Below are 12,849 nucleotides of genomic sequence, written 5' to 3'. Positions count from 1 at the left end.
ACCAAACCTCATTTTTATTTTTTACTTACTTTTTCTTATCCTAACCTTTTCTTTACGACACCGTGTAGCTAATATAGAGTCAAAGAATAGTTGCACATCTACTTACTTTTTCAGACAAAAGTTTGCACTGTGCTTGTTGTACAATCGCGATGCAACAATGTTACTGTAAGCCAGGCCCACCTATTATTACTTTGGCAAACTCCATGCCGCAAAGTCCCAAGACTTTGTCCTAAGCACCTGTTTACACGCAGCTGTCACTGTTCTGTTCGACTTTTCGAAACTTTGTTCCAACCCCAGTCACTCAGCTGCTTTGAGCAGTTAGGAGATGGTTCTGGCCAGCCATAGCATTCTGCAAGCACGCTCTACCCTGTATCGTCATCCTAGGCATAGTCTATCTGTGTGAGTTACATACGCAGCAGCATATCGGTCTGCGTTTAAGTCTATGTAATTTAGAGCGGACCTCTCACAAGAAGTCTGCATAAGGTTCATGGATGGTCTCTGTAGATTCTTATTAGTAATCAGTGAATGTTCATGCCAAAGACTGCTGACATCGGCCAGCTCACAGCTTCAGAGAATATGAGGGAGATGCTACTGCTGCATTTCCACTGGCCACCCACTGAGAGGGCAGTGGCAAACTCTCTCCCCTCTACGTGCTACCAGAACCTATCATCTGCATTGTTTTGCGGTGGAGTATTGAGATTGTACGGGCCATGGGAATTATATAATCAGATGGCGACAAAGCTCAGTACATGACAAGCACCCAAGGGCCAGCTCGCCATGGAGTTCCCTCTGTCTTCTTGTTCTTCTCTCATATATCTATGGACGTGTCTCATATCTGTTTACTTGCTTGCTGTTCACTTTCAGAGACATCGACACTATCTGCCTGGCCCAAAGGGGCTACCTCTCATCGGCAATCTATTTGACATACTATCTGAAGACTACGGCTGGATCAAATACAGAGAAATTGCGCAGCAATACAGTATGCATCCACTGCCTCCTGCAAATGTTTTATCAGCTAATATACTGCGGTTTCTTAGAGTTGGACGTCATTCATTTTGAGGTTTTCGGATCACATTATGCAGTACTCAACAGCATGAAGGCTACAAAAGATCTCTTTGAGAAGTGATCAAACATTTATTCAGACAAGTGAACGCTTAGTGACTATCACTCATGAATCACAATACTCAATCAAGTCCACAGGCAGCAGTTGGTCATGCAACAAGAGCTGTGCATACTTTTCAGTCATTCCGAAGCTGGACAATCCATCTCACTAAGCTGTAGGACTGGTTTTCATCGAAATTGGCCCCTCATGAAATATGGCAATTATTGTAGGAAGCACAGGAGGTTATTTCATCAACATTTCTGCCTGCTAGCTGTACCTCAGTATTATTCGAGACAAGCGAAAGGTATCTACGGCTTTCTGCAATCATTATTGGAGTCTCCAGAAGAGTTTCAACAGCACCTTTGCTTGTACGTATAACTCATTTCAGAGATCTGTCATCGTGTTGCTGAGCACATGAATAGTATGGCAGGGTCCACAATACTGGACGTTGTGTATGCTTTTGATGATGTACAGCCAGGCGACCCGAGGATAGAGTTGCCCGAAATGGCTGCTTACACACTGGGGGAGGTTGTCAATGCTGGCATGTGGTTAGGTGTGTAACATAATCTTGCACTCATAAGAGATCTTAATAGTCTTCAAATTTGCAGTTGACTTGTTTTCCATCAGTCAGTTACACTTAATTTTGCTCTGTGCAGTCTATTACGGTAACCGAATGTTAGTGAAATACATTCTGTCTTGGTTTCCTAGTGCGAAGTTCAAACAGCAAGCTACCAAGTGGAAAACTTTGGTTGATGACATACATGAGATACTATATAATCAATACAAGGTGGCAATAGTACGTTTTACCACTACCAGTTGACCTACACCTCACGCTAGCCTCTCGGGGTTTGTTCAGCGAGAGGGCAATGCCAAGCCCTGTTTCATGGCAGCATTGCTCTCTGGGCTCGGAAACAATGAAGATATGGAAAGCCTTGAAGAGGTCTTTCTGGCCCTGACCGGGACCGCCTTCATAGGTGAGAAGAACACACGCTGTACTGGTTACTAGGTGGCATCATACTGATATCTATCGAGCATAGCCAGATCTGACACTGTGAGCTGGGTGATCTGAGTGCACAGACAGCAGCTTATTGTTGTAGATGGTGGCAACGCTTAGCATCTTTGTATTAGCCACAACAATGTTTCTAAAGACGCAACTTGCCGCATAAGATGAACTCGACTGGGTAGTGGGTAGGAAGTGCTTACCCAATTTCAAGGATCGCGAGTCTCTGCCCCATATCACTGCCATCATTCATGAGGTGTTGCGGTGCGTTAATGTCATTAGAGCTAATTTTCATACTCATTGCGACGTAGTTGGCATCCTGCTGTGCCCCTTGATACGTGAGTATGCTCGTTCATGAGGCGTCTAGCTTTACAGTATATAGACAGCACTTCCACATCGGAACACCGTCAATAACGAGTACAATGGATACCACATCCCGGCTGGCACCACTGTCATATGCAACTCCTGGTACGTTTTGCACTACAGAGTGTGATGTTATCTGACTTATATGGCCAGGGCTATACTTCATGATGAGAACACCTTTGCCGACCCTGACGTATTCAAGCTGGAGCAGTTCCTTAATGAGGATGGCTTGCTGAGGGACGACATACCTTATCCCATTGAAGCATTTGGTTTTGGGTGGCGGATGTGCCCCAGCTGCTACTTCGCGCATGATATCCTCTGGCTGGCCACTGCAAAAATCCTTGCCATCTTCAGTATTGTATGTGCCGTCGATGAGAATGGGGAAGAGATCGAGGTGAAAGAAGATTTCACTCTGCGGCTTATCAGGTGAGCAGACTTTCATGTGTTGATCGCTCGAAGACTTCATATCGAGACGAACACTACAGTATGCCCCAGCACTTCAGATGCAATTTCAAGCCGCGTTTTATTGGTGCCGCAACTCTGGTTTGTTCTACCATTCTGACTGACCAAGTTAACTAATAGTGAACCTGAAATAATTCATTGTTTGTTACCGTAATCGTAAGGAGCGTGTACATTAATGACTAACACATTGTGGCCGGGCGGCCAAGGAGCTAAAGGGAGTTCTGTCGCGCTTCACTTCACATTCTTCAGGTCAGAACTGATTTGGTGCACAGCGGAAGACATTAATGTTTGTCGTGTCTCCGGTCCCTCTGGTTCTGTGGACTTGAATGGTAGTGGTGCCAGCAGTAGCAAAAATGAACTCGATTCTGTGAATGATGTCAAGCCGAAAGGATCCATACAGCGTAGATCATAGCTCTCACCTCGTAGCCCACGGTACTGATGTTGACGTTGCACTCGACGGTCGCCTTTCTGAGGCGTGCCGCACTGTCTAATTTTATTGAAAGCTCCGATGCTCATGATATGCTTAAATCCGCGTGAGTCCCAATGCCGACACACGAGCGCAAGACAAATAATCATTTTAATCTCACTCAGTTTGTCTCCCGCAATCTTATGCCTGTGAGGTAGAAGTGCGAAGCCAAGTTGCGGCAACGATGGCCGATCCTCGCAGCGGAACGTCAATTAGGGCGCCGCCCATATTTCGGCAGACCCCGTGCCACAAAGTTTTGATCCTCGGCCCAAGTCTTCGCTCTGCGCCCTACTTCACCTTGAACCACCACCAGCAGACCAGCAGACTACTGTCTCCGTTTGCCTGCGGTCATTCTAGTCTCTCAAAAAACAAAAGAACGGAAGCATGAAGTAAATATCAGGCATTCTCGGAGGTCGCCTGCACGTGTCGCGTCATCTTACGGTTCCAACGTTTGAAAATGCCATACCGTGTGCTTTTCGCCGTATTTGCAGCAGGTCACAGCATTTGATGCGCCCAAGTAGGTGCAATAATATAGACGGATTAAATAATCGTGCCTGAATGCTGCTCGTGCAATACAGGGTCCTCAGAGAGCGTTCCCATCGGTATCAGTGCTAGAGGCTTCTAGCGCGGACTTGGGGTTTGCGGATCCGGACCAACTCTCTACATGTGACTGAGATACGCTTGGCCTGGGTCATGAACCGTGTTGCTGCACGGAGCGACTCATGAGAGCCTGATTCACAATTCTCTGGAAGGTCATAACATTGCGCTGATGCTTCAGAACTCGAGTTTGGTCCTAAAGCTATATACGCAACCCTTGTCCCTACTGCGCTTCTTCCCTTACCATTGTGAATATTGAGCCGCGCCATGGAAGCAGTTTCACTGGTTATTGCGCTACTTATCCTCGGCGCACTTTCTACATACCGCAATGGCAGACAGCGCCGTCTACCTCCAGGTCCAAGGGGCCTACCAATCGTTGGGAATGCTTGGAACATGCCTAAAGAGTTCGAATGGCACACCTATGAAAAGTGGAGTCGCGATCTTGGTACGTATGCTGAACTTCCAGATCAATTGCAAGCGTGGCTGAACGGCTGCTTAGACTCGGACGTTATTCACCTAAGCGTCTTTGGCACAAGCATCGTTGTCCTCAACTCCGCAAAAGCCACAAATGACTTGCTCGATAAGCGATCCACCCTTTACTCCGACAGGTAGGTTTGCAGCCTCCCTGATCCTTCTAGCCTGCTAGATGTGCTAATGCTGCCTGCTGGTGCGTTGCCCTAGAGCGCATATGGTCATGTTGCTCGAGCTGTAAATGTACCGACAATATTTTTCATCCTATAAATTTCACTGATGACGCATAGAGTTGGCTGGGAGCGAGCCATAGGGTTCCTTCGCTGTGGAGACGAATGGCGGGAGCACCGCAGGCTGTTTCATCAACACTTCCGCTCTACTGCCATCACGGAATACCATCCTAAGATGTCGAAAGAGGCCAAGAAGCTACTCAGAATTCTCGTCGACAAGCCCGGCGATTTCATGAAGCACGTTCGAACGTAAGTTGCAAGGCTAACTTGTTGAGGTACAAGCTGACGCCATGAGCAGCATGGCTGGATCTATCATCCTGGGCATAACTTTTGGCATAGAGTTTCAGCCTGAGAACGACCCGTACGTGCTTCTCGCTGAAAAAGCACTTCATTCGATGGCGGCTGTAGGTAATGCCGGAGCCTACATGGGTGAGCCGGTTTCACTATGGAAGATATTGCTGTAACTGATACGCTGGAAGTTGATTTCTTACCATGGTGTGCGTACTCGCAGGCTCGCAGACTCTCACTGATGCGACCTGGGCTTACGGTCCTCTGTAGTAAAGCACCTGCCGTCCTGGATTCCCGGAGCTGAGCTTAAGCGCGAGGCTGCTGAGTGGAATCAGTCTGTCACAGCCATGTACGAGAAGCCGTTTGCGTTTGCGAAGCAGGCGATGGTGAGCGCCAGTATTCGCTAACAGTTACGTCCTTGGCTGACAATCTTCTCAGTCAGAAGGAAATGCTCCGCCTTCAATCCTTGCATCAGAGCTCGCCAAACTAGATACTCTCGAAGACAGCTCTCGCAGAGAAGACGTTGTTCGCAATGTCGCTGGTACCACCTACGTCGGTACGTTGGCACATTTGTTCTCGGTATCTTTTGCTGACACCGCCTCCAGGTGGCGCGGATACAGTACGCTTTCATGCTTCACAAGCTGAGCTGTACTAAATTATGCGTTAGATGGTTTCCACTCTGGGAAGTTTCGTTCTAGCCATGCTGCTCTACCCGGATGTCCAACGTGCGGCCCAAGAGGAGGTCGATCGCGTCATCGGCAATGGACGACTTCCTGATTACGGCGACAAAGACACGCTTCCATATATTACAGCTATGCTAATCGAGACTTTGAGGTAAGCTACGTTACGTTTTACACGTATCTCGTCGTTTAACGTACAGCTAGATGGAGACCTGTTAGCCCTCTCGGTGCGTAATCCCGTCTCCTCTGTATTATCTCTGCAGACGAACAGGTATCGTAATAGCGGGTCCACACAGGCTCACGGCTGATGATGAATACAACGGGTATGACCTTCCTGCGGGCTCGATAGTCATAGGCAATTCTTGGTACGCTTCGTCAACAGCTTGTGCACCTCGGAGCTACACATGACGACCACCGGTTCTAGGGCTATCCTTCACAGCGAGACCCGCTACCCAAATCCCGACGCCTTTGACCCAACGCGCCACCTCACCTCGGATGGGAAGCTTGACAAGGATGCCTTCGGCCCTATCGAAGTGGCCTTTGGATACGGCAGGAGGATCTGCCCTGGACGCCATTTCGCCATGGACTCCTTGTGGATCGCTATAGCGTACCTTGTGACGACTGTGGACATCAGGAAGGCCGTGAACGAAAACGGCTATGTCATAGAGCCCAGTGGGGCTTATACCCCGGGTCTGGTCAGGTGAGCGCGGTACCAGAATATGATGGGAATTTGTCCTGAGCACCGATTAAATGCAGCTATCCTGTTCCTTTCGAAGCTTCGTTCGAGCCACGGTCGGCGGCTGCGGCGACACTCATTCGGTCGAGCAGTTCTGAGTGACTTGTTAGGACACTGCAGTTTTTGCACAATGGTTCTTCAAAATTCGAGACGTTCTCGGGCAGGATATAAGGTAATCCGAGGGCACAGGTGCGTGGGTTTCCCAGGAGAAGCGTCGAGCTTAGACCTGCCGTACTTTAGCATTCCGGCCCTGTTCTATATGGCCTGTGACTCATCACCTGAACTTAGCCCATGTCTGTTTCTGGGCACGGCTCGTCGTTTTGGTGTCACAATCATTCGCCTTCTCCTCGTCATATAGATAGCTGATGCCGATAAGAATTAAGGATCAAGGAGGTGTATTACATAAGAGTCCTCCGTTGACTTATAGTCTTTTAAATCGATATCTCCTCAATTCCTACACCCTAACAACATGATCAGCATCACACTCACATTTTTTGTCTCGTTCGTTGCGTTATTCGCCTATCTTAAACGAAGACGTCACCTCTTGCCTCCTGGACCATCAGGCTTACCTATCATCGGGAATGTGTGGGATATTCCCAAGAGCTTCGAATGGCTTGCTTACGACAAGTGGAATCGAGAGTCTGGTACGCACTTATCGGGCTCACTGGACGTAACTCAAACGCTCATTCCTGCTGTCAACAGACTCGGACATTATCCACCTACGCATCTTTGGCGCCTCTATCATTGTCATTAACTCAGCCAAAGCGGCAAATGAACTCCTCAATAAACGATCGACCCTCTATTCCGATAGGTATGCTGCTGCATTTACTGCCAGTTAGTTGATCGTGACGGGCTACAACAGGGAGGATATGGTTATGCTGCTAGATCTGTGGGTGTGGTCTCGAGTGGTCTCGAAGTATCATGGCTGAATAAGCTGCAGTGTCGGCTGGCGACGACATCTTGCATTTATGCGCTATGGTGACACATGGCGATGCCATAGACGGCTCTTCCACCAGTACTTCCATCCTGCCGCGGTGCATGCGTACCGTTCTAAATCGGCGGAGGAGGTCAAAAAGCTTCTGCCGCGTTTACTGTCTGAACCGGACGATTTCATGAAACATATACGAACGTCAGTGGATGGCATCCTTTCGTCGTGTCTACAGCTCTAACTACCTATATCCTCAGCATGACTGGGTCTATCATACTGGGTATTACGTTCGGCATGGAGCTCCTGCCCGAAAACGATCCGTATGTCACACTAGCTGAAAAAGCGCTTCACGCGATGGCGGAAGTGGGTAATGTGGGATCGTACATGGGTATGTAGTCTCCCATCTACTAGTACGCATAGGCCTAATGTGTTTGTCTCAGTCGACTACTTACCGTGGTGTGGGTGTCGTAACATTTTGGCTCCACAATTCCTGACACACAGAACTCTTGTGCAGTGCAGTATCTGCCGCCATGGGTACCTGGTGCCGGATTCAAGCGGCAAGCTGCAGAATGGAACAAGACGGTGGTCGCGATGTATGAGAAGCCATTTCAGTCTGTAAAACAGGCAATGGTAAGCTCGGGATTTCCGTACCAATCATCTATGAAGTGCCAACCTTGACCGTAGGCTCTGGGGAAAGCACCTCCTTCTATCATCACAACAATGCTTGAAAAACTAAATCCTGAAGAAGAGAATGCTGGTCGCGAAAGCATGATCCGTAATGTCACAGTAACGGCTTATGCAGGTGCGTCACTGTTCCGCATATACTATATTTTGCTGCATTCGTATTCCCTGCAGCTGGTGCAGATACGGTAAGTCTGCTCTGAGCTCTCATGTAGCGCAAAGCTAAGAGCATGCACCAGACTGTATCTTCTCTTGGGACCTTCATACTTGCAATGCTCCTGTATCCCGATGTTCAGCGGCGGGCGCAAGAGGAAGTCGAACAGGTTGTGGAAACTGGTCGCTTCCCTGGATACGAGGACAAGGAATCACTTCCGTATGTTGTTGCGGTGATGAAGGAGACGTTAAGGTGAGCTTTCTTGCTTGCGCTCCGCTGTGCATACACAAACTTGACATGACATTTGCAGATGGCACCCTGTCGCTCCTCTTGGTATAACTCCACTTACGCTCGTTCCTCAGTTGTTTGACACTGATTAACCGTGCGCCGCACAGGAGTTCCGCACAAGCTGAGAGCAGACGATGAATATAACGGATATTACCTCCCGGCAGGTTCAATTGTTGTCGGCAACTCCTGGTAGGAGAAACCCAAGCTATTTACATCTGCAGGTGTTCATTTCCCTTGACAGGGCTATCCTCCACGACGAGAAAACATACCCGAATCCGAAGAAGTTTGATCCCACGCGCTTCCTGACTCCTGCAGGAGAACTCGCAAAGGGCGCGCCAGACGTCGAAGCAGCATTTGGCTTTGGTCGTAGAATCTGTCCCGGGAGATACTTCGCCATGGAGTCCATGTGGATCGCGATGGCATGTGTGTTGGCCACATTGAACGTTGAGAAAGCTGTGGACGAGGCAGGGAACGTGATTGAGCCCAGTGGTGAATATACCTCGGGTCTAATCAGGCAAGTTTACGCACTGAGAAGTTTTCGCTTACTGAGCTAGACGGCATCTTTTTGCAGCTACCCTGTATTTTTCAAGGCATCGTTCAAGCCTCGATCTGCCGCGGCTTTGGCCCTGATCCAATCGAGCACTTCGCTAGAACAAGAATAGCTTTGTATAGCATGGACGCTTTCATAACCTGGGTCTGTGTCAGGATGGTTGCCAAGAAGGTCATACTCGAAGCAAAAATATGATAATTCACAGAAATTGCACGATTCTTGCTTCCAACCCATGGGGAAATGTGACGGATTGCATCTCAGGGACATAGCATATGCTAGATCGACGGTATGAAAGAAGTTGGCGCGAATCACCTGAGAGCTTAACGCCGTTTAACAGTGGAAATTTTTCTCTTCGAGCTTAATCCGCCGCTCTTTCTGGCTAGGGCACATGATTTGGCGAGAAGTATATTCATGGTCTTCCTTCCTCCTTATCGGACTGAATGGCCGATAACGATACATAAAAGGACCTAGGTCCCAGATATCCAAACAGCATAAGAACCCAAATTCACCTTAGTTCAACCTTCTAGCTGTCTCCTCCTCCTGAACGACTTGAGGAAGCGTTTTACTTTATGATCGGCAACTCGCTTGCGCTTCTTGTGCTGTCCGTCGCGCTATTCCTCTATCTCAGACGGAGGCCTCGTTCCTTGCCCCCTGGGCCAAGAGGTCTTCCGGTCATTGGGAATGCACGGGACGTTCCGAAGAATTTCGAATGGCTCACTTACGACAGATGGAGTCGAGAGTATGGTATGTAACCGTGCGGTTTAGCGACATACCCAACATCCATAATGCCTTCAACAGATTCAGACATCATCCATCTGCGCATGTTTGGCACCACGGTCATTATTATAAACTCTATGAAAGCTGCGAATGAGCTCCTCAACAAGCGGTCAAGCATCTATTCTGACAGGTCTGTCGCCGTACATGTCTGGAACGAGTCGTTTTGACAAGCCACATGGCAGGGAGCATTTAGTCATGACGGCAGACCTGTGTGTTTGGTCCCGGTATTAAAAGATCTATTACGCCATTCTGAATCCTCTGTAGCGTTGGCTGGGACCGCGACATTGGCTTCATGCCTTACGGTGACAAATGGCGAGAGCATCGACGGCTCTTCCACCAGCAGTTCCGTCCTGCCACAGTGCACACATACCATCCCAAATTGTTAGAAGAGGCCAGAAAGCTCTTGCCGCGTTTGCTGTTCCAGCTTGGTGACTTTATGCAGCCTCTCCGGACGTCAGTGGAGTATGTACTTACGCTACGGCGCCCACACTGACCGGACCAATTCTAGCATGACTGCTTCCATGATATTGGGTGTGACTTACGGAATGGAGCTTCATACCGATAACGATCCGTACGTTATATTGGCTGAGAAGGCGGTTCACTCGATGGCGGCGACGGGCAACATGGGATCGTATGCCGGTGCGCAGCCTACTACTAGCGACTAAGTGTCACGCGCTATACTGACCTGTTCGACTCAGTTGATTACTTACCATGGCGTATATTTTTATTTTAACATTTGTCCATTTGGCATCCTGACTCCGACTATCTGTATAGTGCGGTATTTGCCATCGTGGGCTCCCGGAGCCGGATTCAAGCGTCAAGCAGCGGAATGGAAGGAATTGGTGGTTGAGATATTCGAAAGACCTTTTGTGTCGATAAAGCAGGCGATGGTAGGAGGATAGCATTGATTCACCGTGTTACTCACCTTATCAAACTTTGTTTGTTCCTTAGTCCTTGGGGAAGGCACCACCGTGCATTCTCACGACGATGCTTGAAGAACTGGACCCGAAGAAAGACAACTCGGACCGAGAAACTATGATCTGCCAAGTCACAGGAACAGCTTACAATGGTAAGCTGCCTGTTTATACATCCTGATCTGTCTCATTCATACTTCTGCAGCAGGGTCAGATACGGCAAGTCAAATTTAATAGTATCCCTTACCCAGAAATCGAGCCTCTCCATCAGCCTGTCTCTTCGCTAGGGACCTTCATACTTGCGATGCTCCTGTACCCCGACGTTCAGCGACGAGCGCAGAAAGAAATGGACCGAATCATGGGCTGCGACCGTCTCCCTGAATTCGAAGATAGGGGATCCCTCCCGTATATTACCGCCGTGATGAAAGAGACACTAAGGTAAGTCTCGCCGCTCCGACACAGTCATGTATGCAAATTTGACTCTTCGTGGAAGATGGCACCCCGTTTCACCATTAGGTGAACTTCATTTTTGCCGTGTATGTCGTGCCCGTGCGCTAACTTATCGCACATCCTCCTGGAGTGTCGTACAAGTTGCGAGCGGACGACGAATACGGAGGATATCATTTTCCCGCAGGATCAATCGTCATTGGCAATGCTTGGTACGACCACTCAGATTGCTGAAGCTTACATGCATTCATGTCGTCTGGCAGGGCCATTCTCCACGACAAGAAGAGATACCTGAACCCGGAGATGTTTGACCCCACCCGCTTCCTGAGACCCGACGGAGAGCTGGATAACGGTGTGCCAGATCCTGTCGAAGCGGCTTTCGGCTTCGGTCGCAGGATCTGCCCTGGTAGGCACTTCGCCGCGGACTTGCTATGGATTACGATGGCGCACATATTGGCGACGCTGAACATTCAGAAAGCCATCAGTGAAGCGGGAAACGTCGTAGAGCCCAGTGGCGAATATACTTCGGGTTTCATTAGGTAAATTTCATGCGCAGCGGTGCTGTTGGTCGCCGAGATTAAAGATGTGATTTACGCAGCCACCCGGTTCCTTTCAAGGCATCCTTCAAGCCTCGGTCTCCTGCATCCTTGGACTTGATAGGGTCGAGAAGCTCTTTGAAATAAAGAGAAGTCTGAAAAGTAGATGCATCTCCATAGCCTGAATCTACTGTCGCAGGCTGCAGAACAAATTTCGTGCCGCACCTTTCGAGTACTGACCTTAGATCGAGTATACTTCCTGTTTGAAAGACGCATTTTAGTGCCAAGCTTGCGGCCGAACGAGAGAGCAGGACGTACTCTGTGTCGCTGGCACTTGTCTACTTCCCGTGACGCGTGGCAACAATCCCATCCTCCGCAAGGGGCGCACAATCGTCCTCGATGACAACATTCGAGACGACCTCGCGATAGGCGATCCCAGTCATCTCACCGTTGCCCTACAGCCTATTTTAGTCAGGGACCCTGGGGACGTTGCCGTCACCTGTAGCAACGTCAAGCTTCAACGCGCGGCGGACGTCGAAATCGCGTAGGACGAGCTATAACTTCCTTTCTGGCGGCGTTTTTGCGGCGAGGTACCGTGTGCCATGTACGGAACCGACGCTGACGTCGAGCCGGTCGTTCAGAATATCCGCGTGTGGCCGCACCCTTCATCGAAAAGCATGATCTACACCGCCGTCGTGTACGTAACTGACGGTTTACAATCAAAATGATCGAACAAACGCCTGACTGGTCTGATGCTACTCGGCGGACAGCCAGGAGTACAGGCGCGAATTCAATTTGCTAACCGTTAAGTCTCTATTTGTGCCTGACAGGCTAGCCGTTCGCCTAACAGATTCCTGAGCGTGAGGAAACGAGCTCTTCCAACTTGCAACCGTAGCTACGAGCCTACTTCCTGCTAATAAAATATTGGAAGCTTCCTGAGGGCAGTAACTAACCTTACTTGCATCTTTGTTGCATCCAAAATATTTTTCTCGCCACGAACGAAGGATGTGTCCAATGAAACGACTGACTTTGCGAATGCTTCAAGCCTTTGAGCCGGGGACAGCTTTGAACTCCGCTGATGCTCGGCATGCATCGGCATTCCCTCGGTGTGGTTCAAGCGCTTCTTGTCTGCCACGTCTCTTCCTCTCCCATCCTCCATTCACTTCGCGTATACCTTCA

General features: G+C 49.2%; 3 protein-coding genes across 3 annotated transcripts; all 3 read left to right on the top strand.

Moving 5' to 3' along the window:
* Positions 1-2,024: 2,024 nt before the first annotated feature.
* PHACADRAFT_184613 (uncharacterized protein) lies at positions 2,025-3,339 on the top strand (the record flags this gene model as incomplete). Its single annotated transcript, XM_007396105.1, has 6 exons — positions 2,025-2,076; positions 2,288-2,440; positions 2,489-2,570; positions 2,619-2,891; positions 2,961-3,008; positions 3,177-3,339. 6 exons carry the CDS (start codon positions 2,025-2,027, stop codon positions 3,337-3,339), a joined length of 771 nt encoding a protein of 256 aa, XP_007396167.1.
* An 829-nt stretch (positions 3,340-4,168) lies between these two features.
* PHACADRAFT_256765 (uncharacterized protein) lies at positions 4,169-9,560 on the top strand. Its single transcript, XM_007396104.1, has 28 exons — positions 4,169-4,435; positions 4,490-4,598; positions 4,672-4,704; positions 4,752-4,940; positions 4,990-5,120; positions 5,171-5,188; positions 5,250-5,365; positions 5,418-5,535; positions 5,585-5,598; positions 5,647-5,813; positions 5,864-5,886; positions 5,943-6,024; positions 6,084-6,359; positions 6,416-7,039; positions 7,098-7,206; positions 7,258-7,284; positions 7,336-7,524; positions 7,581-7,711; positions 7,764-7,781; positions 7,838-7,953; positions 8,008-8,125; positions 8,179-8,192; positions 8,244-8,410; positions 8,469-8,491; positions 8,554-8,635; positions 8,688-8,960; positions 9,018-9,282; positions 9,334-9,560. The coding sequence occupies exons 14-27, from the start codon at positions 6,865-6,867 to the stop codon at positions 9,106-9,108; spliced, it is 1,533 nt and encodes a 510-aa protein (XP_007396166.1). The 5' UTR covers positions 4,169-4,435; positions 4,490-4,598; positions 4,672-4,704; positions 4,752-4,940; positions 4,990-5,120; positions 5,171-5,188; positions 5,250-5,365; positions 5,418-5,535; positions 5,585-5,598; positions 5,647-5,813; positions 5,864-5,886; positions 5,943-6,024; positions 6,084-6,359; positions 6,416-6,864; the 3' UTR covers positions 9,109-9,282; positions 9,334-9,560.
* PHACADRAFT_209373 (uncharacterized protein) lies at positions 9,524-11,893 on the top strand. The gene is made up of 14 exons (XM_007396103.1): positions 9,524-9,740; positions 9,795-9,903; positions 9,956-9,982; positions 10,038-10,226; positions 10,282-10,412; positions 10,472-10,489; positions 10,548-10,663; positions 10,725-10,842; positions 10,893-10,906; positions 10,959-11,125; positions 11,181-11,203; positions 11,268-11,346; positions 11,398-11,673; positions 11,733-11,893. Exons 1-14 carry the CDS (start codon positions 9,566-9,568, stop codon positions 11,815-11,817), a joined length of 1,527 nt encoding a protein of 508 aa, XP_007396165.1. The 5' UTR covers positions 9,524-9,565; the 3' UTR covers positions 11,818-11,893.
* Positions 11,894-12,849: the final 956 nt, after the last annotated feature.

This window comes from Phanerochaete carnosa (assembly GCF_000300595.1).
Source record: "Phanerochaete carnosa HHB-10118-sp unplaced genomic scaffold PHACAscaffold_5, whole genome shotgun sequence".
Lineage (NCBI taxonomy): Eukaryota > Fungi > Basidiomycota > Agaricomycetes > Polyporales > Phanerochaetaceae > Phanerochaete > Phanerochaete carnosa.
The sequence above is the reverse complement of the archived record's forward strand: the minus strand, read 5'-3'. Positions and strand labels throughout refer to the sequence as shown.